This window comes from Cynoglossus semilaevis, chromosome 13, assembly GCF_000523025.1.
Source record: "Cynoglossus semilaevis isolate Cse_v1.0 chromosome 13, Cse_v1.0, whole genome shotgun sequence".
NCBI classification, from domain to species: Eukaryota; Metazoa; Chordata; class Actinopteri; order Pleuronectiformes; family Cynoglossidae; genus Cynoglossus; species Cynoglossus semilaevis.
The window spans coordinates 4,098,076-4,122,590 of NC_024319.1; the positions used below are offsets into that span (position 1 = coordinate 4,098,076).

Consider the following 24,515-nt stretch of genomic DNA (forward strand, 5'->3'; position numbering starts at 1 on the left):
TGTGCTTGTTAGACATTGGTTAAACAAATATGTCTGTACACTGTACACATACATTTTGAAGTTTAGTCAAAAAGTCACTACGGCCTGTGGTTTTTCCTTTAGGACCTGTGTAAAAATGTGAACTAGTCCTTTAACTACCACCGCCCACCCCCCTCAGCCCGGACCACGAGGTGAAGGATGAGACCGTTTTGAATTGAAATCTATAAATAGCACTGAGGCCGTATGTCAGCACTGGGATCCTTCTGGTCCTGAGGCTGAGACTCAGCTCTCCCGTCAACTTCTCTCTGTCCTTCCAGAAATGACCACTGTTCACTGAGGCTCACTCTCTTACGTAACGTAACCACTCATCCACCAGACCTGTACACGTAACCTTGAGGAGACACAAAGACTTTGTGGCGGGAAGTGAGAATATTTTATGCACAAGAACTGTACGCCTTTTTTTACACAGCGCTTTGGATGGAGAATGAACTAGAGAAACTGACGATGGTGGTTCTCACGAAGGAAAGATTTCAGGAACCTTTTTCTTCTTTTTTTTTTCTCTCTCTCTCTCTCTTGAGCCATATTGGCCCCGTTTTACCACGTAAGCCTGGAAACAATGGGTGTTGAAAGCAAGATTATGACATCATAATCTCCTGGAGGATATTGCTGAAGATTGTGTCAAAGTTTTGGAGCATTTGAGGTTCCTCGGACTTGGGGAGGCAGGTGTGACTTTCATGGTTTTCCAATTTGTAGCTGGAAGAATTTTAAGCTTGGCTCATCAGAAAAAGCTGTGCAGGTGTTTACATTAACTCCAGAAACCACTGTATGATTCAAGAAAACGATGATGATTTTGAACGAAGTGTGATCTGATAGAATTCCTCTGCCCGAATACAGTTCTACCCAAAATAATTTTGCTGGGTGTAAAAAGATGAAGGTTTTGTATTTGGTGAACCACTGAGCGGTGTTTTTGGCTCTGAAGGCTATGCATCTCTTTTATATTTCTGCTTGCCATTTTTATTTTTAATTTTATTACTTTGAATTTAATTGCCAACAGGAAGTATTTTATCCAAAGTAGGCTTTTTTTTGTCTTTAAATACGTTAAGGGCTTTTCACTTTCACCTGCCTTATTGTAAGAAGTTCTAACAGCAGACACACTCTAAAACACACCTTTGACCTGAAACTGAAGGCTTTTTGCTCGCTGTTTCACCTCTGGTTTTTTGTTGTTGTTTGTTTTCCCTAATGTTCCAAGTGCCTTTGAACAATCTGTCCCCAGAACAGATTTGTGGAACAGATTACCTTTATTTATTTCAAACGTTTGCCTTCAGCTCTCCTCCACTACCTCAACCCTCCCTTTCTCTTCCAGTGGTGATGGAAAGCATGCAGTTAACTTTCTTTGGCACTACAAGCTACGCTGCAGACATCTCAGAAAATCTCTACCAGCTGCTGCAACTTTAAAATCCACTTCAGCAATTAACAGAGCTACAACTTTCCTCCATGAAGATGTTAGCAGTTAGGAAACGGCCGGAGTCTTCAGTGTAAAAGCAGCGTACGCGAAGCTAAGCGCGATTGTATGTTAAACTAATCCACATTGTTGTTCAGAGCGTTTTGGGTTTTTTTTTGTTGTTGTTGTTATTGTTTTGTTTTTATAGCAGTGAATGTTGGGGTTTTTTTGTGTGTGTACCTGAGTGGTGTGGTGTCCATCTGCAGTGAGCATTTGAATTTCAGATTGTGTCCATGTGAGCGTGCAGAGAAATAATCAACATAGATCCCACTCAAGGATCATGTATTTGGCAATCAGACGGTGTATGGTTTGCTCCCTCCGCCGGGTGGAAATGTTGTGAGTTGGAGGCTGTGAATGACCGAGTCCTCTCCCGTGGCAGCCTCCACTTTGATGCCGGAGTTGCACTACAGCGTCCTGAGTGTCAGTCAGTCATTGCATTATATTTGAAGCCTATAATTTTAATAAACAGCCAAAAATAAATGAACATATTTGTTTGTCTTTGTATATTTTACTACTTTGTGGGTTGCATTAGTGGGAAAAAAAATGAAATGAAACAACCAGAGCTCGTTGATGTGGTGATGCACTGTAGTATATAAGATAACACAATGTAAATATAATTTCTATGCTATGTTTAAAAACAAATGCAATTCTTAAATGGTAACTCTGGGTTTTTTTTTTTAAAAAAGAATAGATTGTTAAATGCACTAAACTCTAAAACAACTACTGAAAATAATCAGTAAATAATCATAACCACAGCGTCACCATGACAAGGAAAGAAAAAATAGATTATCAGTTATAAATTGTTTTGAGCTCAGATCCTCTAGGCCCCAAAGAGCAGCATTTAAAAGAAAAAGTAATAACTTATGTGAGATTCAAATGTGTTCCAACTTAAAAACATGGTAATATAACCTGTATATAACCCCAGAGGTGTTCCAACTTAAAAACATGGTAATATAACCTGTATATTCATGATCATAACAGATATAAACATATGCAAGAAGGAATTTTTTTTTCTAACGGTAATGGCGCCACACACGCCTATGATGACCAATAAGTATGTTTCCGCCCGGTCTCGAACCGGGGACCTTTCGCGTGTTAGGCGACCGCGATAACCACTACACTACGGAAACTGTTCACACAAGTCCACTAATGCGTTTAAGTTTGTACATCCTTTTGTGTTTGTCTATGCTGTAAATAGAATTTGTAAGACATAATTAACATTTTAGGAATCTCATGGACGCTCCACCTTTTACAAGTTGAGGGTGTTGATCAGCAATTCCATTATTGGCCTCTAGGTGGTGTATTTTCCTTCAACATTTTCTTTGTTTTTTTCCATCTCTCGTCTGTAGCCCGTGCTCTCGGTGTGCTACGGCCAGGGGACTAATATTTTTTTTAGAAAAACATTTCTGTGATGGCGGAGGACAGTGAATCTGCGGCCAGTCAACAGAGCCTGGAACTGGACGACCAGGACACCTGCGGGATAGACGGGGACAACGAGGAGGAGAATGAGCATATGCAGGGGTGAGGATGGCCTGGTCGCTCCGCCTGGAGACGCACTAACGTTATTTCAGTCAGCCTGTTTATAAGCGCTCGCATGTGTGTGTGTGCGCGCGCGCGTTAGCGCAGTTAGCCATAGATAACCGTTAGCCAAACACACCCAGGCTGTTTCTGTTAGTGCCTTTATTTAGAGCAAGGGCGACATGAAAACCGTTAGCTTCATTATCACCCATGCTCGCCCTGCTTAAATGACACGCTGACAGCTCGCTGGATACACGAGCCGTTGCTTCGCTGCTAAGCAGCGTTAGCACAGCTGTCAGTCGTTGCTATGGTAGCTAACACGTTAGCTTGTTTTGTGTGTGCGCGCGTGCGTTGTGATTCAATTCGTGCGTGTGTGAGTTTGTTTAGACTGATATTTATTATTATTATTATTTTGTGCTTCGACCGGTTACATTTTTACGACCTGTAGTCCTCGCTGGGACCAGAGCCTGGTTCGAATGTGGCGGAACCGAATTTCTGGGAATGGTTGGGGTTAGAGGTAAAGAGGTGAATTTTGGTTTGGGTTCAAAAATAAAGAGAGTTTTTACTCTCTGTAATACCCGTGTTACTGCAGTAAAATGTAACTACTAAGTTACATCTTGCATTTATATGCATTTGTTTAACATTAAAGACTCATAAATACACAAAACAGTAGTATAGAGTAAATAAGATGACGGGGTTTATGTGTAAGCTGCTTGTCTATGCAGGCTCTCAGTCATCTTTTTTATCCAAAACAGTTTAGTATAGGACCACTGGGCTGTGATTTCTGTATTTAAATATCTCAATAAATTAATAAAACCTACATTGGACTAATATTGGTCCTGGGTCTTTATGTTGCTCAGGTGTGTTGGCGTACTGTGATGTCACTTCTTTTTTTTTTTGACCCTGTGTCTCTGCCTTTTTCTCTGCAGAAGTCCGGGGGGAGACCTGGGGGCCAAGAGGAAGAAGAAAAAACAGAAGAGGAAGAAAGAGAAGCCCAGCTCGGGGGGAGCCAAATCTGACTCTGCCTCAGACTCTCAGGAGATAAAGGTGACCAAGCTGAAATCTTAACACAAAATCTCTGATACTATAGGTCACCATACGTTCCTGTGAGTAACTGTCAATGGACCAATGGAGTGTTACCGTTGCCTTGGCTCACAGACCACTATTGTCTTACAGCACTCATAGAACCACTGACGCAATTCTAATTATAGTGGTAGTGGTTTGTAAAACAAAGCCCAGTCTCATATTACCCCAGATATATTTCATCTGTGTTTCCATGACACCCTCGTTCTTAAAGACCCAGATGGAACTGCATGTATATTTTATATAAGATTTTTTTTTAAATTTTTCTACCAAAGGTCTTAATGTCATCTAGTTCTTTGATTACCAGAGCAGGTGCTGCTTCAGCCAATGTACAGTAATTGTAATTTCCTTAATTGTTAACACTTGAATGCATGATTTTTGAAACCTCCTGATCCCTCATCAATAATCAATACACAGACCAATTGAAACATGAGGCTACCACGACTGTCAGTGCAGTGACTGATGGAGTACTGTAATAGACATAGAAACAAAATTGTTTGTTTACACTCCTAAAAGCTTACATTAGGTGACAAAAACATTGTTCAGCAACTGTAGCTTTATTATTATTATTATTATTATTATTATTATTATTATTGGAATGGCTGTTGTGTTGTTGCAGAACCCTGTTTTACCCATTCAGAAGTTGCAGGACATCCAAAGAGCCATGGAGCTGCTGTCCTGCCAAGGTCCTGCCAAGAGCATTGATGAGGCAGCAAAGCACAAGTATCAGTTTTGGGACACTCAGCCTGTGCCAAAGCTAAGTAAGCACTTCATGAATAAGTATATTTAGAACTGAAACAAAATGGATTTTTAAATTTGTTTGCAAAATCAGGTCAAAGTGTTGATTTTATTTAAAGTCTTTATAAAATTGTTTGGTGGATGGTATTAATCATGGTCTTGTGAAGAAGATTGTATTTGTCCATATTATAAAATAATATGGTATTTCGCGATCTACATGAGGTCACAGTTTTAATGTTCTTTAACATTCTTTTTACTCACCTGTGCCACCTACTGGCGTGATAGTGATCCTCTCTGTGATGTTTTTGCAGATGAAGTTGTAACCAGTCATGGGCCGATTGAAGGGGACAAAGAAAACATTAGACAGGAGCCATATTCTTTACCTCAAGGTTTTATGTGGGATACTCTGGACCTCAGCAACGCAGACGTAGTGAGTAGACTTGTCCTCTGAGACGGTAAATATGTTAAAATGCCATTTGACACAGAGACACTTTAATTGTGTTTTCAGCTGAAAGAGCTGTACACGCTGTTAAATGAAAACTACGTGGAGGACGATGACAACATGTTCAGATTCGATTATTCTCCCAACTTCCTTAAATGGTAAGATTTCGCTCCAAACCTTCTCATCTGCTGCAAACAAAACAAAAATCACCTTCTTTTTTTTTATCCGTCACCTCTTTGACTCAACACATCCTCCCCACTCAGGGCCCTGCGTCCTCCTGGATGGTTACCCCACTGGCATTGCGGCGTACGAGTGTCGTCCAATAAGAAACTTGTCGGCTTCATCAGTGCCATCCCTGCCAATATACGCATCTATGACACGTGAGCAAATCGCTGATGATCGAACACTGTACATTTTGTAACCATTTTGAAGATAAGAGAACCAGATACACTATTGAACAGTTCATCTATGTCACACCAGGCTGAAGAAGATGGTAGAGATCAACTTCCTGTGTGTCCACAAAAAGCTGCGTTCAAAACGCGTCGCTCCTGTGCTGATCAGAGAAATCACACGGCGGGTGAACTTAGAGGGAATATTTCAGGCGGTGTACACAGCTGGAGTGGTGCTGCCCAAACCTGTGTCCACATGCAGGTTCGTTGTGCCGAATACATGCATGATTGCAAAATCCAAAGTCCCTTAAAAACCGACACCTCTGTTGCTCTGTCCAGGTACTGGCATCGCTCGTTGAATCCCAGGAAGCTTGTGGAAGTGAAATTCTCCCACCTGAGCAGAAACATGACCCTGCAGAGAACCATGAAGCTCTACAGACTTCCAGATGTAAACATTGTCAACACAACACAGTGCCCTCTGCAGGTTTACCAAGTAACAGCAGGTTATATATATATATATATTAAAAAAATAAGGATGTCCTTGTTTTTTCCTGGTACAGAGCACCAAAACTTCTGGTCTGAGACACATGGAGAGACGTGACATCAGACAGGTCACGGGGCTGCTACAGAAATATCTAAAACGTTTCCATCTGGCGCCCTCTATGGGGGAAGAGGAGGTGGCACACTGGTTCCTGCCGCAGGACAACATTATAGACACATATGTTGTAGAGGTATGTACTGTTGTGTTCTGAACTAATGCATTACAGTTTAGCTGATCACAGCTCTTTGCCTGATGCTGATGTAACAAAACAGTGGGGGAAGAGTACTATGGAGTACTGTGTAGAAGTCCTGTAGGGTTGGACTACAGTTGTGACCTTGGTAGTACTCCTTACTCAGTATTTCAATGTCTGCTGTGTTTGTGTTTGTCTTACCCCAGGGCCCTGGTGGTGAACTGACAGATTTCACTAGTTTCTACACTCTGCCTTCGACTGTGATGCATCACCCTCTTCATAGGAGCCTGAAGGCTGCTTACTCTTTTTACAACGTTCATACACAAACCCCACTACTGGACCTAATGAATGACGCCCTCATCCTGGCTAAGATGGTAATGTCAAAAGTGTTTGAAAAATTAAACTGGTTACGTTATTTCTAATAATTTTTCAAAGATTAACTTTCTTTAAAGTGGCTTCATCTCTGACCCACTCATTTATTGTTGTGATTTTTTTTTTTTTTTTGCTTTTAACAGAAAGGTTTCGATGTTTTCAATGCCTTGGATTTAATGGAGAATAAAGTGTTCCTGGAGAAACTCAAGTTTGGCATAGGAGATGGAAACCTGCAGTATTACCTCTACAACTGGAAGTGTCCATCCATGGACCCTGAAAAGGTCAGCAGTGCTGCAGTAAACACTAACAATACACCAGAGTTTTATTTCTTTGTGGTTACATATGAATACAAAAAATTTGAAGCTAAAGAAAGCGACCGTATTTAGTGATGTACTTGAGTAGAATAATTTATGTCTTACTGTACTTTGGCTTTGTGATTACTGTAAACACATGAATCATCTTTGTTTATGTCTTACTGTACTTTGGCTTTGTAATTACTGTAACACATAAATCATCTTCATAAATCATGTGTTTCAGGTGGGTCTGGTCCTTCAGTAGCAGGTCTTTCCACTGCAGCTCTGCCCAGTACTGATGGAGAGGTTTTTCACCGGCCTCCGGCTACTACTCCGTACATGGAAACACAGGTGGCCCAAACAAGACAATGAAATCTACTAAAGTAAAAAAAAACACCTGGTGAACGGGAGGCGCTTCAAATCGGCAGAACTTTCTCCGTTCACCTGGAGCTGAAAACTCATCAACATCCTGAATGTGAAGTCATGCTATGCCTGAGATACTCATACAGCACATGAACAGTCACATTAAAAACCGTCACCCGTTTGACATTCAAGAGGATGCCTTGCCATTTGTACATTCTGTTTAGCTCTTCCTCTGTAGAAACTGTTGAATGGGACAGTTTTGTTTTGGTTCAATTTCACTGAGGGAAAATGTGAAAATGACGTCACCGTGTCCAAACGAATAGTTATTTTATCCCCACCGCAACGGAACAGTCATTATTCCAGTATGTTCTCATGTCAGTGAGGTCAGGAGTGTGTCCGCTGGATGTGTTGGCATCACTGAAAAATTTCAGATGCTAAGGTCTCTGAGTATATTTTAGATGACAATACGACATAAGAACAATCCTCTTTTTCAGAAAGGTAGAAACTCAGTTAATTCACACTGGTATGAAGTGAAAGTCTTTTTCAACTGGTTCACTGGTGAACATCAATGTAAACTTACATTTAGATCCACGTCATATTCTCGTAGTGTATTTGAAGTTTGCTGAAGAAGAGTGTCGCGCATCAATGAAGCACAATTATTTCTCTTTGGTTATTAATCGAGCAAAAGATCAGAATTTTAGTAGAAAACAAAGGAACAAGCTGTTTTGACAAAATGAAACTGTTTCTAGAGATGTATTTCTGTAGAAAACAAATACAGTTATTTGGTGAAAGTTAATGAATTATGCAAATAGATGTTGTGATGATGTGATGAATGAAAATAAGAATGCAACAGTACTTGCATTAACACATTTTTGCCGGTGTTTTTTCTAGAGACAGTTTTATTTTGTAGAATTTGCTTTGAAAAAGTGCACGTTCTCGGTTTTAAGTTATATTTAAAACAAACACGTTTGGTTTTACAATCTCTGCAGATGTTTTTCTTACACAGAGCTGCCTGTTGCAAAGCATAAAAAAATAAGCAAATGTTCATTTGTTTGTGGTGAAAAGCATTTCTGAAGTCTCGGTAAACATCCATCTACTCACCTGCAGTCAGAACTAACTCTCAGTTCAGGAAAACAGAGAGAACTTGAGCACAGTGTTTAAAAGAAGTCATTTCCAGCAGCATGTTTTCAGAGTACAGTGGCTTAATCAACAAAAGCCTGCACCAGTTAAAATGTGATTTTTTTTTTTTTTTTCCGTTTCAGGTGCTTTTTGTTTACAGCTCTTAAATATGTTTTAATGGTACTGTATTTTGTGTGTCTGAAATATTTACACCAGGTTTTTTTTTGTGTAGTGCAGATAATTGAGTGAAACAGTTCCAATATTTATAACTGTTCTTACTGAACATCTCCAGACTTTTCTTTTCCCTTTTAAGTTCTTTGTTTTGTGTTACTTACGTTTATGTGAATTGATTTACAGGCATTTCTGTCTTTTTTTGTAAAAGGCCAAAGGCCTGTTGTTTACTTTAAATGATTTTAATGTCCTTTTAAACTATCTTTTCCTATTGAGTTTTTTTGTTTTGTTTTAACTTTAATGTATTTTTCCTCGTTCTGTGAATGCTATTGTCTTGTCTGTTGACCTTTCCGTATGTGATGTAACGTCCTCCTCATCTCTCCATTAACTAGCTTTATTTTCTACCATTGAAGGGTTGAATGGGCTCCATCCACACGGACAAACGTTACCAAAACCCTGATGAACAGTCACCGAGTCAACAGCGTGCCTCCTGGAGGTTGGCCGTCACTGATGTGTTGCCTGCAGCTGTTTGAATGAATCTTTGAGCATGTCAGTTTTGCTGCTGTGTTGATTTTACACTAAATGTTACTAGCTACACCCTTTAGTGAGGACTCGACACAAATGACCTGCCTTATTTAAAACAGGGTGGTGGGGTTGTACTTTTAAGAAAAACAAAAAGAAAAAAACAATAACTAAAAATGTGTGCAGCTTTCTCTTGACTGGAGGCCAGCATTTTCGTTCAAATCCATTATAAGCTGTCAGAAAAAGCTCAACGACATGTACCAGCACCATGTAAACATGGCCTGACCACATGCAACAACAATCTGTTTCAATACACATCGGCTAAAACCAGCATGAATGTTTGAATAAAACTCACTATAAAAAGATTTTATGTACTCAATTATTATTATAACTATACATGACCGAGAACACATTAAGTCGTTTCCATATAAATTGACGATTAACCGTTCGTCATTCTCGCGTGAATTGGCAAAACAAAACAAAAACAAGGCAATAGAAGTCTAGCTCAGTGAAAACGTTTTGTTTTATTTTAACTTAAAGTATCGTTTTTATCGACGTTTTATACACCTGACGCTGGTAACGTAACAACCTTCGTTCGTTACGCAGGATACCAAACCTAGCATGCTAAGCTAACTTTTTAAATTTAACTTTTTTAATTCATTTTTAATTTCAACTTTATTATTTCACTTATTGTCACCAGTCTTAGATATTGGTATGAAAAAAAATCTAAACTTTATTAATATTTTTTTTGAGCAAATTGTGCTTTTTCATCACTCCCTTTCTTGGTTGTTGTTGTAGCTATTGCTATCGAGGGTAACGAGCCTAAAAGAAAATAGTAAGTTAAAAACATTTATGTTTAGAGCTAAAAAGTACTAATGTTAAAAAATTATTATTATTAATATATATTATAATGATTAAATCTACATTGAAATATTAGCAATTAAACAAGCTGTAATTAAAGGAACATCATATTTTTGCTATACTTTTCACTATACTTATCACTGAAACAGTGGGTGACAGAGTGATAAAAATCATGTTTGCTTCATATTCATATGTTGCTTCATTACACTTGGCAAAAAAAAGTTGAACTGATTTTAATTAATTTCATGAAATCTAATCTGTATATACACGATTTATATAATGAAAAAACCCCAAAACAAAACAGCACTCAGCTATCAGCACTAGTGATAGGTCAAGGTACAAAATCCAGCTGAAAAAAAAACTGTTTATTGTCCATGCAAACTATTTTTTCTTAACTTTGGGTTTTCTTTTCTTAGCAGGGTTGGGAATTATTCTCTTAACTCTGAGAGGCTGCAGGGAGCAGGAGGGTGACTTTGTTGCCTCCTCACTCTCAGCTTCCAATTTTCTTTTCTGGCCTCTCTTTTCCTCATCTCTCATCTCCTCCTGATCACCACCTTGCACTCCTTCTGTGGCGTCTTTACCAGGCAGCCATGCAACATTCAATGGAGGCACTCTGGGTTTAATCACATCAATAACGTCAGCAAAGGTGCCCTCACCACTGGAGGGACATTGTCTGAATCCTATTGCAAGGACACTTTTCAGACCCAGAGGTTGGGACACACTGGAGCTCAGACGGGGAACCTGACATGCCGGTACTCCTCTTGTGGCACACAGCGTTATCAGGTGATTTGTCATGTGCTGGGGTTTGACTGACTTGCACACCAGCACCAGCGAGATCTCATTCCTCTCCAGGGCCTTGGTGACCTCATTGATGCCAATGGCTAGCTGTCGTCTTGCTGCCAAATCTGTCCAGCCGTTTTTGGGTGCCTCCTGCACCTGGACAACAGGTTCTGGTGTGACGGCATCAGATTCTTCCAGTTTCTTTTTCTTGTTTTTCCATGGACGAAATGGTTTTACCTCTTTTTTCTCAAGACCGATGACAGTCAGCTTTTCCCTCAGCGTTTCCAGGATGAAGTGCATGTCTTCCTGTGGAATTGATCTCCATGTCGGACTGAAGGGTGAGGTGAAGGATGTCTTAAGAGAAATGTGCTTTTTAGCTTCCTTTTTAGTGGGCTTTGCTGGAGTGGCCATTTCTACTCTGAAATGATTAAAAAAAAGATCAATCTTAACCAGTCATCAACAATAAATAACCAAAATAATCCTCATGTAGTTCATCCATCATAGTCTTGATGGAAAAGAAAAGAGTCATTATAGATTAAAGCCAGTGTAAGCAGTCATTTTCAAAGGAATATGTGGACAGGAAAATACATTGTTGATTAGCAAAGTAGATAATGATGATGAAGAGGCTGGGCTAGAGCCACCTTATCGTAAGTAGTTGTACGGCATCATATTTTCACGAGAATTATTATCCAAAATGTCGGACATCGGTCTGTGAAGTGTTTTGCTGCTAAAAGAGGCAGAAATTACCACATTAACGTTATAAAAGAAAATATTCACTGCGTTGATTTTACTGTAGAAAAACAGCACATACATTCAATTGTGCAATTGTTTTAATGGGATACTCTAATTTAATACGAATGAAAAAAAACGACCGTAATATTTTATAATAAATAATAAATAAAATAACGACCAAACCAGAGTAAAGTGCTGAACCTCACTTATTCTGTGGATTCTGTAGTTTTCACATCCCCAACAGCAGCTACATGAGTGAAGCACCGGGGGCCGCCATGTTTGTTCGTTTGAACCAAACTTTATTTGAAAAAACATGTGCAAGGAATCGAGCGGCGCCCCACACTGGCCACACCGCGGTAGTACAAGAAAACATCTTCACACGGAACATTAATAATTCATGTAAAAAAGACGAGCACGATTTGAAAATGACACATTGATATAGTCTTGTAATTTTTGCTTAACTTAGTCGTGGGTTAGCAATACTTTTACTCTTTTATCCATTTAGATTCAAGTTTACAGATAATAATATATATATTTACGCATTCCTCAATTCATATATTAACTTAATTACGTATTCATCTGTTCACTGTTTCACAGCATAGCAGTTTACTGGACATATTGACCGCAAAAATGCATGTTTGTTTGTTGATTATTTGTTTATAATACATTTCTAAACTGTTTATAACAAATATTTTATATCGCATTGATACTGGAGTAATATTAAGGCTCCTCCTCTCCGCCCCCCTCCTTCTCCTGCAGTATGGGTCAGCTGCTGTGAGTTTTATTGCAGCTGCGCAGACAGACAGTCGACACCGAGGACTCACGGAACTGCTTCGACCCCTTTGTCCAACTGCGACCCTGCTGCTGCAAAATGTCTCTCAAGGTAAAGTCTGAAAACCCCCCGGAACTGCCTCTGATCGGTGTCTGATCTGATCTCGTGCACGCTGTCGGCTGCAACGTCTGCAGGTTCGGTCGTGATCACGGTGGTTGGTGGAGAGAATAGCGGGCGGTTGTGGGTTCGTTCACGCCTTGTGCTTTTTCTGCTGTCTTCCATCTTTGAAAGTTCATGGAAGAAATGCAGATTTAAACTGTCATCGTCTGTTATTGTTCTTTAAGTCCGCCACAAAACTTTCTTAACTGATATTTTAATACGTTCGTTACGTTCGATATTTTAATACGTTCGGTAATGGTGGAGAAATCCGTTAGGCTTTAGCGCGGGTCGATATATGTATATATATATTTTAATAAATATTTATTATCGCTTTTATACGCACTATTACACTGAGGACTCGAAGTTCCATTTAGCACTGTAATATTTAAAAAAATAAAATGCTTACAATTTGTCGTTCTCAAACTATGGTACGTATAGTGGTGCCCAGGGGAGTCTAGTATCTCGGCTACATAACATACAAAAGCTCAAAAACCCTGCAGTGATTCAATCTGCTGCTCACTGTGTTTCATTTCATAACCTGACTTTGGCTCGTTGTTTGTTTAACATGTCTGAGAACTTGTGACTCAGAATGGTTAAGAAATCATCAGAAGAGTTTCAACACTTGTGTCGTTACACAGTGAGACCTAGATGGTGACCCGTTACTGTTTTTTTTGTTTGTGAAATTATGTGTCATTTGAACAGGAAATTGATCTGCAGGCATTTGCAACCAAACATCTCCCTGTGTGCACCAATTCAACCAGTAAAGTACAAATAGCAAATGATGCTGCTGGTCCTGGTATTTAACAGTTGTGTAGTAATAGGTATTATATAGTTATTATAAGAAATATTTAGAGTCACAAAAATTTTGATTGTAAGAGTCACAATAAGAACAATAATCTGTAAACTTTAATGTAACTTCACTTTATCATTTACTTTAAGACAAGCTCAAATTTGAGGCTGGAGCCTGAAGGGTGTGTCTGATTCTCAGTACCGTCATGAATTGAAGTGTATCAGTTTACACTATTGTTTATTTGTTTTTAAAGATAATTGAAAGAAACTGTTTTTTACTGCTGTTTTTGCAGCACAAAAAACTTAAAGGTTTGTTTTTTTGACATAAGGGTTAAATTATACTCTGTAATTATCTGTTGGGCAAAAATCCCCAGCCTTTGAAAAGCAGATTATACAAGTGGGCACGGAAACACTGCAGTGTCCAATAGAAGCCCATTGTTTCTCTGCAGCCTGTGTAACACTGGGTCTCCCCCGGCTGCACGCCGTGAATAGAAACCAGAGACTCACTTCTTATTCATTGCTGCTTGGCTGTTACTGATTAATATGCACATGTTCCTGCTCTATCGTTATAATTGTTAAATGTCTCACTTTCCTGTTCGGTTTCCCCTCCTGATCTCCAGGAAGAGTTTGACAAATTGGCCGAGGACGTGAAGAAGGTGAAGTCCAAGCCCGCGGACCAGGAGCTGCTGGACCTGTACGGGCTTTACAAGCAGGCAGTGGTCGGGGACGTCAACACCGGTATGACCTGCTGCCGAAAAAACAGAACCAGAACCTGGTGTGATTAGTAGAGAACTAGAACAGAGAAGAGCTTTTTGACTCAGACACAGTTCAACCAACTAAACAGATAAGGTGCAAACATGAAGTAGAGAAGTAAGAAAGATGTTCATAGCTACCAGTGGTTCCCAAGATGGGGGGCGCGGGGCTATTTCAGAGAGGACACAGCGAGGCTAATTTTTTTTTTTTTGTCTTTTATTGTTCCAGAGTGGAAAAGTCTTACAGATTAGTAATTCAATTTAGTTTATTTAATGAGAACAGCAGTTTTGCAGGGATCACAGTTTTAAAAAAATGTACTTTAGAACCAGTAGCTGTGTATGTGTCAACATGGGGCTGAGGAGGTTGGGGGTTGGGGGAGGGTAACAACAGACCTCTGCCTGAAGAGACGGCCAAACTGCACAAAGATAAGACTGAAGATCAATATGCGAAGGTCTAATGAAGTCACAGGTCCACGTTGTAAAACTCCGGTTGGAATTAACGTGTACTTGTCAGAAGGTGGAAGAAAAACTGCAGTTCGAAGGCCTGCAAACATCTGGCCCGCAGTCCACTGATGGCCGTGCACAGCAGCACGACAGGCCAACCCATGACAGCTACTAAGAGCTACATTGGGATTTATTCTCTTTAATTTATTACTACAATATCCCCAACCTATATACAGTACTACTGTAGTACTGGAAAGGTTTAATGTTGTTAGGAATGATCGTCTCGTCTTCATTGTTTATTTGCTCTACATGACCATATTAAAATAGTATAAACACATGCCGACATACAGTACATGATACTATGAATTTAATCAGCACAAAGTTACTTGACTTTAACATGTCTTCACGTCTTGTAGATCGACCCGGGATGTTGGACTTTAAAGGAAAGGCCAAGTGGGACGCCTGGAACTCCAGGAAAGGTAAGAAGAAAGATTTTAAAAAAAGACACGTTTCCTGGTGTTACGAGTTTACAGTGTCAATTTGACTCAGCGTGTCAGTGTCAATTTGACTGTCAGCAAATGTAAACATAACAGGGAGTAGACCAAAGTGGTGAGTCATAAGGTAGAAGATGAGGAAATAATAATGCATTTTGGTTAGATTTGTTCTTAAATATATTGGTTAAAAATGGAAAGATCAAAATGTGGTTGGTTTATAAACTAAAGGCATTTCCATGTTGTGATGGATGAGGTGGATTCTTGCTTTTAAGCATTCAGGAAATGAGCAAAATGTCTGCCAACAGCCGAGTTAATAATTAATACAGATCAGTTATTACCAAAGCTGATGTCAGTCTGTATCAGACAGATACGACTGTGAGATGATCATAAAGGTTTCGATGTTCGGTCGGTACAGAGGTGGGAAACAGTTAAAGTAGAGATAGGAGGTAGATACATAGTCAGATGTCTGTATAGTGCCATCTAGTGAAATCAACTGAATTTACAGCAATGAAGGAAAAAGAAAAGAGTGAACAACCTCTCCTTAATTTAGCTTAGCTCTACCTTAGCTTTTTTTATGATTTACCCTGCAAGACTATATACAGTATACAGCTCTGTTTAGAGCTTTTTTATGATTTACCCTGCAAGGCTATATACAGTATACAGCTCTGTTTAGGTTAATTGACCTTAAAAAAAATCTTATTAATTATTATTTTAAATTTATTCATTACCCACTGTGATAATGCAGATCTCTCATTTTATTCATTTAATATGAAAATGTTGACCTTGAAACCTGAAATTTTCAGCATTATTTAAAATACATGAGTAAAAAATGCACGGGAAGTTAAAGACAGTTTCGTGATCGTGAACTCGTGTTAATTTCTCCTCTGTTTTTCAGGGATGTCCAACGACGACGCCATGTCGGCCTACGTTGCCCTTGCGAAGGAAATCATCAACAAATATGGGTTGTGATTTTACGGAAGCAGAGTTAATGTTCGAACAGACAAATAACGTCAATACTAAATCAGTGCTGCACCTAAAGTAGCAGAATTCGCCTTCTGCTTTTAGGGGCCAATCTAATCATTTCATAAAACTGTGAATCCTAAATGATGACAGGAGTTAACATGTTGAGTGTTAAATCACTGGTATTCTCTCTCATGTATCTCCGTACAAATGGACAGTAATGTAGTAAACCTGTTGACTGATGGAACTTGTTGTAGTAAACCTGTTGACTGATGGAACTTTAATATACGTTTAATATAGTCAATTAACAACCAGCTAAACACCGTTAAATGTAAAGAAGAACTGTACAGATTTCAATAATAATAATAATAAAATCTACATACTGTTTTTACTTCAGTTTGCCCGTGTCTTTTTTTAATACTTTGTACTCACTGGTACTCTGTGTGTTTTCCACATCATTTCTTTCAGGTAATAATTAGTGGTAGACTTACAGAATGATTTGGATACAAAATAACTGAATGCTTTCATGTAATACCTGTAAAATATTTGGACTGAAGTCGTGGTACACTAAACCAGTACTAACAACAGTACTGTGGAATACAAAAGCGAAAGGTGACACAAAAACTGAATACTCTCACTGTCTCCACTTCTACTACAGTACTCTGACCATCAGTACTAAGTCAACTGCAGTATGACTTATTGTATAACTTCCGTTCCTTACATGTTATAGTTCAACTCAGGCTACTTCCTAAACTACTGCATTTACTGCTGGCAGCAATAAAGTGGCTCCAGTGGGGGAAAGGTAAGGTTAGTACACGTTCCATTAATAATTAATTAATATAGGTAGTGATATACTTCTACTACAAAGTGTACAACCACCAGTACTACCACCAGTAGTTTTGCTGCTACTTGTGGTAGTACAGTACTTCCACTACTACAACAAGTTTTGTTATAATTGTACCAAAACGACCATTTACACGAATACTCGATTCGAGTCCTACTAGTACAACTTCTAATACTACCATCAGTTCTATTAATATTGTGGTAGTATAAGTATCACAATTAGCCATACTGCTAGTGTCATGCCCTGAAAAACAAAAACAAACTACAAATACAACGTGACTCACAGCGGAATCTCGTATTAAAAATGTATTCAATCACTCGTGCACACTGCACTGCTCTGGCCGGTGTACTTTTCCTACTTTGACCTCATTGTTGTTTCGGCACAAAAGTCGCGCACGCGCAGTTCCAGTGTTCTTTGCTGGCAGCTGTACCAGTGGAGGAAAGGTTACACCAGTGAGTGTAGTCACTGTTGTCACAGCCGCCGCCGTGTGACTGTAATGTAGGAGGCTTAACTCAACATATCCTGAACAAGGTAATTGAATGTTTTTAATTTCTTAAACATTTGACCGTATATGTAAAACACCAACGTCTGCTTTTGTTGCTTCAGAAGCAGCGTTAGCCTCTAATCCGGAACGGCTAATGCGCTGCAGCGGTGCAAGTGTAACAACAGTCAAAGTTTTGTTTAATTAAATTAAATCGTGTTTGCAAGTAAAAAAAATCAAAGTTCAATTGATTATGTTTTTATTAACAGTTGTTTTGTGTCGTTACCGAACTGGCACTCACGTTTATGACATTCTGAAACGGAAGGTACAAATATTAGCCTGTGTTAAATCATACATTTTATTGTTTGTTTCGTTTAAATAATGCTAAAATGCACACGTATGGTTTGTGCATTACCTAGTCGGTGCTGTGCACATAAAGTAGTTTGTGTAGGACAGTGGTCCTCAATTATTTTCAGTCATGCCTCCTCCCCCCTTGGGGACAGAAATGTCCCAAATCCCCCCCTCCTCTGACCCAAACCCCCGCGAATTTAAATACTATTGACAACCTGATAAATTGTATATTTTTATCTGTACAAACCACCATATGAGTTGCTGCCACCTAGTGACTGGAGGCTTGTTGTCATACACGTTAAAATACAAAAATGTTGCATGCGAAGAAATGAGATTTTCCTGCGTACACTCCACTAGAGGGAGCCCATGTACTTCTACCAGAACTACAGGTTTTACTACATTTAAGTTTCTTTGGGATGATGTCGACAGTGAGCTGACCAGCTACTAACTACTGACCAAGAACATGATTTTGATGTAACCGTGTCGTGTTTTGACCAATTTCTGGTACAGCTGATCAAATGGCTAACGTGGCGCCCGAGCCGGTGCCTGAGCGGACCTTCCAGCACCAAAGCGTTCTGCCTCCTCTGCCTGTGCCTTCACTGGAGAGCAGCCTTAACAAATACCTAGAAGCAGGTGGGACGCCGACTTTGTTCACTGTGGTCAGAGCGGTTAAATGAGCCATGTGATAACACTGTGTGTTCCTGTTGGTCTGTTTTTTTTACTACTTTAGTTTAACTAATCTTATGATGTCATATTGTGGTTCAAAATCACAGTTTATGTTAAAAAGTGTCATATTGTGGTTCAAAATCACAGTTAAAAAAACACTTTTGTCTCAATTGTTTTTAAATAATATAACATAAAAACAGTCATAAATTAAGTATTTAAGCTGCACTTGTCTGGTTGTTTGTCAAAAGTGCCAGGATTTCATGCTGCATTGACTGGGTTGCTAACTAGTTGGTCATTTCTCGCACCTCAGTTCGTCCATTTGCGTCCGAGAATGAGTTCAGAGCGACTGTGGACGTTGTGAGAAAATTCCAAGAAGGCGTGGGCCGAGAGCTGCATCAGAAACTACTGCAGAGAGCCAAGACGAAGAGGAACTGGGTCAGTAAATGTACAAGAAGAAGAAGAAGAAAAAGAAGAAGAATCGAAAAAAACATCCGTTTAAATCCTGTTTCTCAGGCAACATTTTCCTCCTCCCCCAGTTAGAGGACTGGTGGTTAGACACAGCCTATCTGGAAGTCCGCATCCCCTCCCAGCTCAATGTGAACTTTGCCGGTCCCGGTCCCTACCTGGAACACTGGTGGCCTCCAGCAGAGGGAGTCGACCTGCAGAGGGCCAGTATAAGCACATGGCACACGCTACAGTACTGGGACCTGATCCACAGGTGAGTCTTTGACCTGTACAGGGAGATCATCTGTGATTTTTGTGAAAATTGTTGAGTTAAAGTTCATCCACTTCAGAAATGGCAAAAGTATTGCCTCTCTAGAAGTAGAAGTACATTTACTTATGGAAAAAGCACCCTCTTAAATCAGATGAACTTTTTTTACCCAAGCTGAAAGTAACAAAGTACACGCTTTGAAATGTTGAATCTTGTGAGTAAAAAGTCTTTTTTTTTCTCTAAAACTTGTCAACTTGTAAAACTGCAGTATCCAAGAGTTACGTCCCATGTTAGTTAATTCATAAGGCTTTATTGAGGTTTTGTGTTTTTACAAACTGATTTACAGAAATGTTTTTAAAAATTCAGTATTTTATTAGGGGTACATAGTACAGGTATATGTGTTCAAATGTATCGAGTACAAAAAAGACAATACAGATACCTAAAACTATCTCCTACCATCACCTCTGACTGACTTTTCTACTTTCTAAAGTTTTTTGGATTACAAAAGAATATTTTGTTGTCCTCCATCCTGTAGGGAGAAGTTGGCTCCACAGAAAGTAGGCAGAGTTCCATTGGATATGGATCAGTTCAGAATGCTGTTCTGCACCTGTAAAGTACCAGGAGTGACGAAGGACACCATCCACAACTACTTCAAAACAGGTGGAATACCTGACCTTCAGAGTTTACGTCATTTCCATCCTGAACCTGTGTGTTCTTCCTGATATAAAGTTGTTTTTTTTTTTTCTTTTCTCTGTCAGAGAGTGAGGGTCCATGTCCGACCCATCTGGTCGTGATGTGTCGTGGACGGATTTTCACGTTTGATGCAGTTTGCGACGGACAAATTCTTACTCCACCTGAACTGCTCAGGTATTTGTTATTCAGAAGTACAAATACCTTAAAGGGTCTAACATTTGATGCTTTTTTTTTTCAGGTAAATAATTGTAATTAAATTATAATTTGTACTTTTAATCATTTACCAACATAGTGGGGCAACAACCTTCCTGCAGCGCCCCCCCCCTCCCCCTTTGTAGAGCCGTACTTTATTTAAAACACTGTAATTCCTACAAAAAGAATATATATTCTAAATAAATAAAATTACAAATCAGTGAATCTTTCCAACTTGGAAAATGAGTAAAAAAAATTGATTTGATTTGCTACGGCCCCCCTGCAATAACACCATGTCCCTCATGGGGGCCCACCCCCCACTTTGGAACCACTGACTTAATATTATGTACTTATTTTATTTGTGTATGTGTGTTAATGTCGACAGGCAGCTGCGCTACGTGAGAGAACGCTGTGAGCGAGAACCAGACGGAGAGGGCGTGGCTGCTCTGACCTCAGAGGAGAGGACTCGCTGGGCCAACGTGAGGCTCCTCACATTTGATTATGGAATTAAAAAACCAAACATGGACCTTTAACCGTTCTGTCTGTGCAGGCCAGGCAGCACCTGATCAACATCGACCCGCACAACCAGAGCGTCCTGGAGACCATTCAGAGCAGCCTGTTCATCATCACTCTGGATGAGTCCAAACCCTACTCCACTCCAGAGAACTACACCAATGTACAGGCTGCTGCTGTGGTTCTCTCTTCACTTCCAACTCTGTTATTCTGAGTTCTGTCTTGCGTTGACGTGTGTGTGTTGGTTCAATTCCCAGGTCACACTGGCAGCACTTACAGGTGACCCCACCAACCGCTGGGGGGATAAATCCTACAACACAATCACATTCTCCAATGGAACATTTGGCTCCGTCTGTGATGTGAGTTATTGTGAAGTTTAGTGCCACCCTCTGTCTACTCTGTGTATCTGCAGGTTTCTTTTACCCCATAATCTGTCTACTCTGTGTATCTGCAGGTTTTTTTTACCCCATAAAAATCCAGTATTAGTTTTTGTATTTGAACCTTTTTTTTACTGATAAACCCAGTGATGATGCTGGTGATTCTGGACCACTCTAATCTTAATGACTAATAATTATTAATAATTAATAATAGTGGTGCCATTCCCAAAGACTGTATTAAAACACAGATCATTAATTATAAATTAGCTGACTTTTGTTTTTGTCCTTTAATCTGCACAAAGTGAACTCTTCAAACCTTTTCTTTTTTCTGAAATGGTTTGATTTTTTTTTTCTTACCTCCCAGGTTTAGAAACAGGTAAAATAGTGAATATTATATCATTAAAAAATATAAATAAATAGGACTGGTTGCCTTGTGTGACATTAAAGTCACTTTTAAGGCAACATTGGTGTTCATTGTTAGGGTTAAAAATGAAAAAAAAAAAACGATGAGCAGATGAGTTGTAAATTGTATGAATTGTTTTGCAGCACGCTCCATACGACGCCATGGTCCTGGTGTCCTTGACCTGGTATCTTGACCAGCAGATCAAAGCTGCAGAGGGAAAGTGGCAGGTAAAGTTAGCTCGACTTTCCCCTTCGTCAGATTCAGTGATGTAGAATCTTTAAAAACCCTGATGTGTTCTGACCTCAGGGCTCGGACACAGTCAGACCCATGCGTCTTCCTGAGGAGTTAAAGTTCACCGTGGACGATCGAGTCCGCAGGGACATCAGCCTGGCCAAGAAACAGTACCTGGAGTCTGTGAGTTAGAAAAGCTGATTCCATTCCATTGGATTTTGTTTGTTTGAAAATATAACGTGTGTGTGTGTGCGTGCGTGTGTGTCTGCACAGACTCAGGACCTGCAGCTTCTCTGTTACGCCTTCACTGCCTTTGGAAAAGCTGCCATCAGGAAGAAGAAGCTCCATCCCGACACCTTCGTCCAACTGGCCATGCAGCTGGCCTACTACAGACTGTACAAACAGTAGGTCTCAGAGTTTCACCCCGGAATCTGAATAAATATTTATCTACCTCATCTAGTTGCCTTTGTCAAAAAAAAATGGTGGCATTGAAAATAATTTTTGCTTCGTTAACTCCTGGTTAACATCTAACGTGTCTCTCCGTTCCCTCCCTCAGACCAGGAAGTTGCTATGAGACGGCAATGACTCGCAAGTTCTACCACGGCAGGACTGAGACCATGAGACCCAGCACCCAGGAGGCCGTGGACTGGTGTAAAACCATGTTGGACCCAAAGTGTGACGTCAGTGTTTTAATCTGTGGTCATCCTCATAAAGTCGTGGTTCTCAACTGGTGGGCGCCGGCCCAAAAGTGTGTCGTGGACCACACCGGCGGGTCGCTTGTCTTTTGCCTTTTGGTCGTAGGGGTGTCCTGTTCACACTTCTTAACAGCAGGTGGTGCTAATACTCCTGTAATGTGAGTTGATACATTTCACATCAAAGAATTCTTTTTTTTTTTTTTTTTTTTTTTTTTTTTATGGAAGCATGAAGCCACCAAAACTGTTGAGATATTTAGAAACAGACGACCATTCTCCCAAACAAACACCCTCAGAGTACAGCACGTAAGACGACTGCTTTAAGATCTGAAAGACATCACGGAAAGTCTTTAGTTCATCGGGTTCATCCTGTTGTTCCAACTGAATCATCTTTTGATTCAAGAACCTGAAAATTCTCCTCCATTTCAGTCCGCGGCTCGTCATTGTGGATGACGGCGTCTGACAGAGTTGAGAACCACTGCTTGAGAAGCTTTTAAAAAGTTGCTCTGCATCAGTCTTTGCTGATTTAACCTGCTGTCTCAACACTTTGTCTTTTAGGACAACACAAAGAGGACAGCCATGCTGCTGGCCTTCGATCGACACAACAAGCTGATGGCTGAAGCCCAGGAAGGAAATGGTTAGTTTACACCACACACTGTGGGATTTTAAGCAGTTTTAAACCAAAGACACTTCAGGAAGGCTGGAGGTTTTCAGGCTTTTGAGATCATGAAAAAGTTTCAACAAACAGTGACAAGCTTTAAATTATGTCAACTTCAGTGTCTGCTAATTCATATTCACTAATGATTTCATATTCTGGAACCAACGTCTGTTAATGTCTTGTCCTGCAAGTTCATAAAAAAATAGAAAGAAAATTAAACCTTAGAGTTTAAATCCTGAAAGTATTTTTTTAATTCAGAAAATAACCAAATATTTAAACTCATGAATGGCCACAGGAAAGGGAACTGCTTTTGTACCTGGTATTGCAGTACCTCATTCAACCACATAGACAACAGAAAAAAAAAATAAAATAAGAAATGAACATTATTTAAAAGGTGATTTATTTATCTTTTTAATTCAAACATATCCAAACATTGTAACAGTGTTCATTTTTTTTCTTCCTGCTCCTCAGGTTTTGACAGACATCTCCTGGGTTTGTATCTCACCGCCAAAGAAGACGGACGTCCGGTTCCAGAACTCTACACTGATCCACTCTACACACGGAGGTACCGATGTTACCTACTTTACTTTAGATTACTGGTTTGTTTTATTGACTTCCAGTCTTTATGTTTTTCTTCTTCTGTTTTTCTTCATTGTACGATTTATTACAGTTTAACAAACTGAGACCAGACTGAAGCTCTTGTTCAGATGCTTAAGAATTTATAGTGTTTTCTTTTTCTGACTAATTAAATCAATGCTACAGTTAAAGAGATGAAAGAAATGTCTCCAGTGTCTGTGGCCTCGTTTCAGGTCTCGAGCCTTACTTTTGTTTTTTTTGTTTTTTGTCACACAGCGGTGGTGGGGGTAACTTTGTGCTGTCCTCCAGTCTGGTGGGCTACACCACCATACTGGGAGCTGTGGCTCCCATGGTGCACAACGGCTACGGCTTCTTCTATCGCATTAGAGACGACAGGTAAAAGAAATGTCCACGTTTTACGTAATTAACCTGGTTTATATAACTTCAGATTTTCACTGTTTTCTTTTTGTTTCTTAGCTGTGATGACGTTGTTGAACTGAATTTGCCAAAATGTAAAGTTTTATTTTAACCCCTCACTTCCTGTCTTTCCTGGAGGATCGTGATGTCTGTCACAGCCTGGAAGTCCTGTCCTCACACAGACGCCTGCACGCTGTACAACAGCTTCTCCAGCTCCCTGTACCAGATGCTGCTTCTGGCCACAACGTCTCAGCTTTGAAAAAAAAAAAACACAGGAGCTCCAGGAGCAACTTCCTTTTTTTTTTTTTTAAACTCATTTGTCTTTTAGCTCTTTGTTTCAGCAGGTAATTCTGACCCAGCAGTAATAAGCTCTAACTCTGTTTTTACTCAGCACAGATCAATGCAAAGTCACAGTCTCAGACAGGATGTTCCAACCTTGGACTTCCTTGTTAGGTTTGTGGTAGTTTCCAATCCTTTAGTTTTTTCAGACCTGTGTGTATTATGTCACTGTGAAAATTATTTGCAGCTCTTAAGTCTATTTTGTTGGGTTTGATTCTCAGTTTTAGACTCTGCTGTGAAGATGATGGACATTCCAATCAAACCTTAATAAATAAAATGCACTGGTAAAATAGAATTATTTTGTGTTTTTTGTTGGTTTGAACCCAGTGGTTTGATTGGTAGAGGATTGTGCCTCAGTACGAAGGGTTGCTGGTTTGAGCACCGGCCATGGCAGGACTGAGGGGTA

The 24,515-nt window shown here is 39.8% G+C and overlaps 3 protein-coding genes, 1 long non-coding RNA gene and 1 other non-coding gene across 7 annotated transcripts; 2 read left to right on the plus strand and 3 right to left on the minus strand.

Moving 5' to 3' along the window:
* Positions 1-2,537: 2,537 nt before the first annotated feature.
* On the minus strand, positions 2,538-2,610 carry trnav-aac (transfer RNA valine (anticodon AAC)). Its single transcript has one exon. It is a non-coding gene; the product is annotated as a tRNA-Val (tRNA).
* Positions 2,611-2,627: 17 nt separating this feature from the next.
* Positions 2,628-9,586, plus strand: nmt2 (N-myristoyltransferase 2). Its single transcript, XM_008323075.3, has 12 exons — positions 2,628-3,001; positions 3,928-4,045; positions 4,701-4,842; positions 5,131-5,249; positions 5,328-5,419; positions 5,525-5,641; positions 5,742-5,912; positions 5,990-6,098; positions 6,211-6,381; positions 6,588-6,755; positions 6,897-7,034; positions 7,291-9,586. Exons 1-12 carry the CDS (start codon positions 2,892-2,894, stop codon positions 7,309-7,311), a joined length of 1,476 nt encoding a protein of 491 aa, XP_008321297.1. The 5' UTR covers positions 2,628-2,891; the 3' UTR covers positions 7,312-9,586.
* Positions 9,587-10,428: 842 nt separating this feature from the next.
* rpp38 (ribonuclease P/MRP 38 subunit) lies at positions 10,429-12,001 on the minus strand. The gene is made up of 2 exons (XM_008323071.3): positions 11,801-12,001; positions 10,429-11,280 (listed from the first exon to the last, which is right to left on the minus strand). Exon 2 carries the CDS (start codon positions 11,271-11,273, stop codon positions 10,464-10,466), a length of 810 nt encoding a protein of 269 aa, XP_008321293.1. The 5' UTR covers positions 11,274-11,280; positions 11,801-12,001; the 3' UTR covers positions 10,429-10,463.
* On the plus strand, positions 11,441-24,401 carry LOC103388182 (acyl-CoA-binding protein). 3 transcript variants are annotated; one of them, XM_017038117.2, is made up of 19 exons: positions 11,441-11,509; positions 12,354-12,477; positions 13,935-14,052; positions 14,927-14,989; positions 18,617-18,741; positions 18,843-19,024; positions 19,554-19,678; positions 19,777-19,885; positions 20,289-20,382; positions 20,454-20,579; positions 20,674-20,775; positions 21,340-21,423; positions 21,503-21,610; positions 21,701-21,831; positions 21,984-22,107; positions 22,678-22,756; positions 23,249-23,342; positions 23,630-23,749; positions 23,909-24,401. In XM_017038117.2, the coding sequence occupies exons 2-19, from the start codon at positions 12,466-12,468 to the stop codon at positions 24,027-24,029; spliced, it is 1,917 nt and encodes a 638-aa protein (XP_016893606.1). In that variant the 5' UTR covers positions 11,441-11,509; positions 12,354-12,465; the 3' UTR covers positions 24,030-24,401. The 3 variants fall into 3 exon arrangements, with proteins under 3 accessions (XP_016893606.1, XP_024917390.1, XP_008321295.1); XM_008323073.3 differs by lacking the exons at positions 11,441-11,509; positions 12,354-12,477; positions 13,935-14,052; positions 14,927-14,989 and adding exons at positions 17,188-17,339; positions 18,151-18,273; XM_025061622.1 differs by lacking the exons at positions 11,441-11,509; positions 18,617-18,741; positions 18,843-19,024; ... (11 more) ...; positions 23,630-23,749; positions 23,909-24,401 and adding an exon at positions 15,900-16,089.
* LOC107989436 (uncharacterized) lies at positions 16,089-16,770 on the minus strand. The gene is made up of 2 exons (XR_001761002.2): positions 16,227-16,770; positions 16,089-16,195 (listed from the first exon to the last, which is right to left on the minus strand). It is a non-coding gene; the product is annotated as an uncharacterized LOC107989436 (long non-coding RNA).
* Positions 24,402-24,515: the final 114 nt, after the last annotated feature.

Excerpts from the sequence above, each read along its gene's own strand:
- rpp38 (XM_008323071.3), bottom strand. The coding sequence starts at position 11,273 with ATGGCCACTCCAGCAAAGCCCACTAAAAAGGAAGCTAAAAAGCACATT.
- LOC103388182 (XM_017038117.2), top strand. Across the intron at positions 14,990-18,616 it reads CGCCTGGAACTCCAGGAAAG|TTCGTCCATTTGCGTCCGAG; the intron begins GTAAGAAGAAAG and ends CTCGCACCTCAG. Across the intron at positions 23,343-23,629 it reads GATCCACTCTACACACGGAG|CGGTGGTGGGGGTAACTTTG; the intron begins GTACCGATGTTA and ends TTTGTCACACAG.
- nmt2 (XM_008323075.3), top strand. The coding sequence starts at position 2,892 with ATGGCGGAGGACAGTGAATCTGCGGCCAGTCAACAGAGCCTGGAACTG. Across the intron at positions 5,913-5,989 it reads AAACCTGTGTCCACATGCAG|GTACTGGCATCGCTCGTTGA; the intron begins GTTCGTTGTGCC and ends TGCTCTGTCCAG. Across the intron at positions 6,756-6,896 it reads CCCTCATCCTGGCTAAGATG|AAAGGTTTCGATGTTTTCAA; the intron begins GTAATGTCAAAA and ends TGCTTTTAACAG.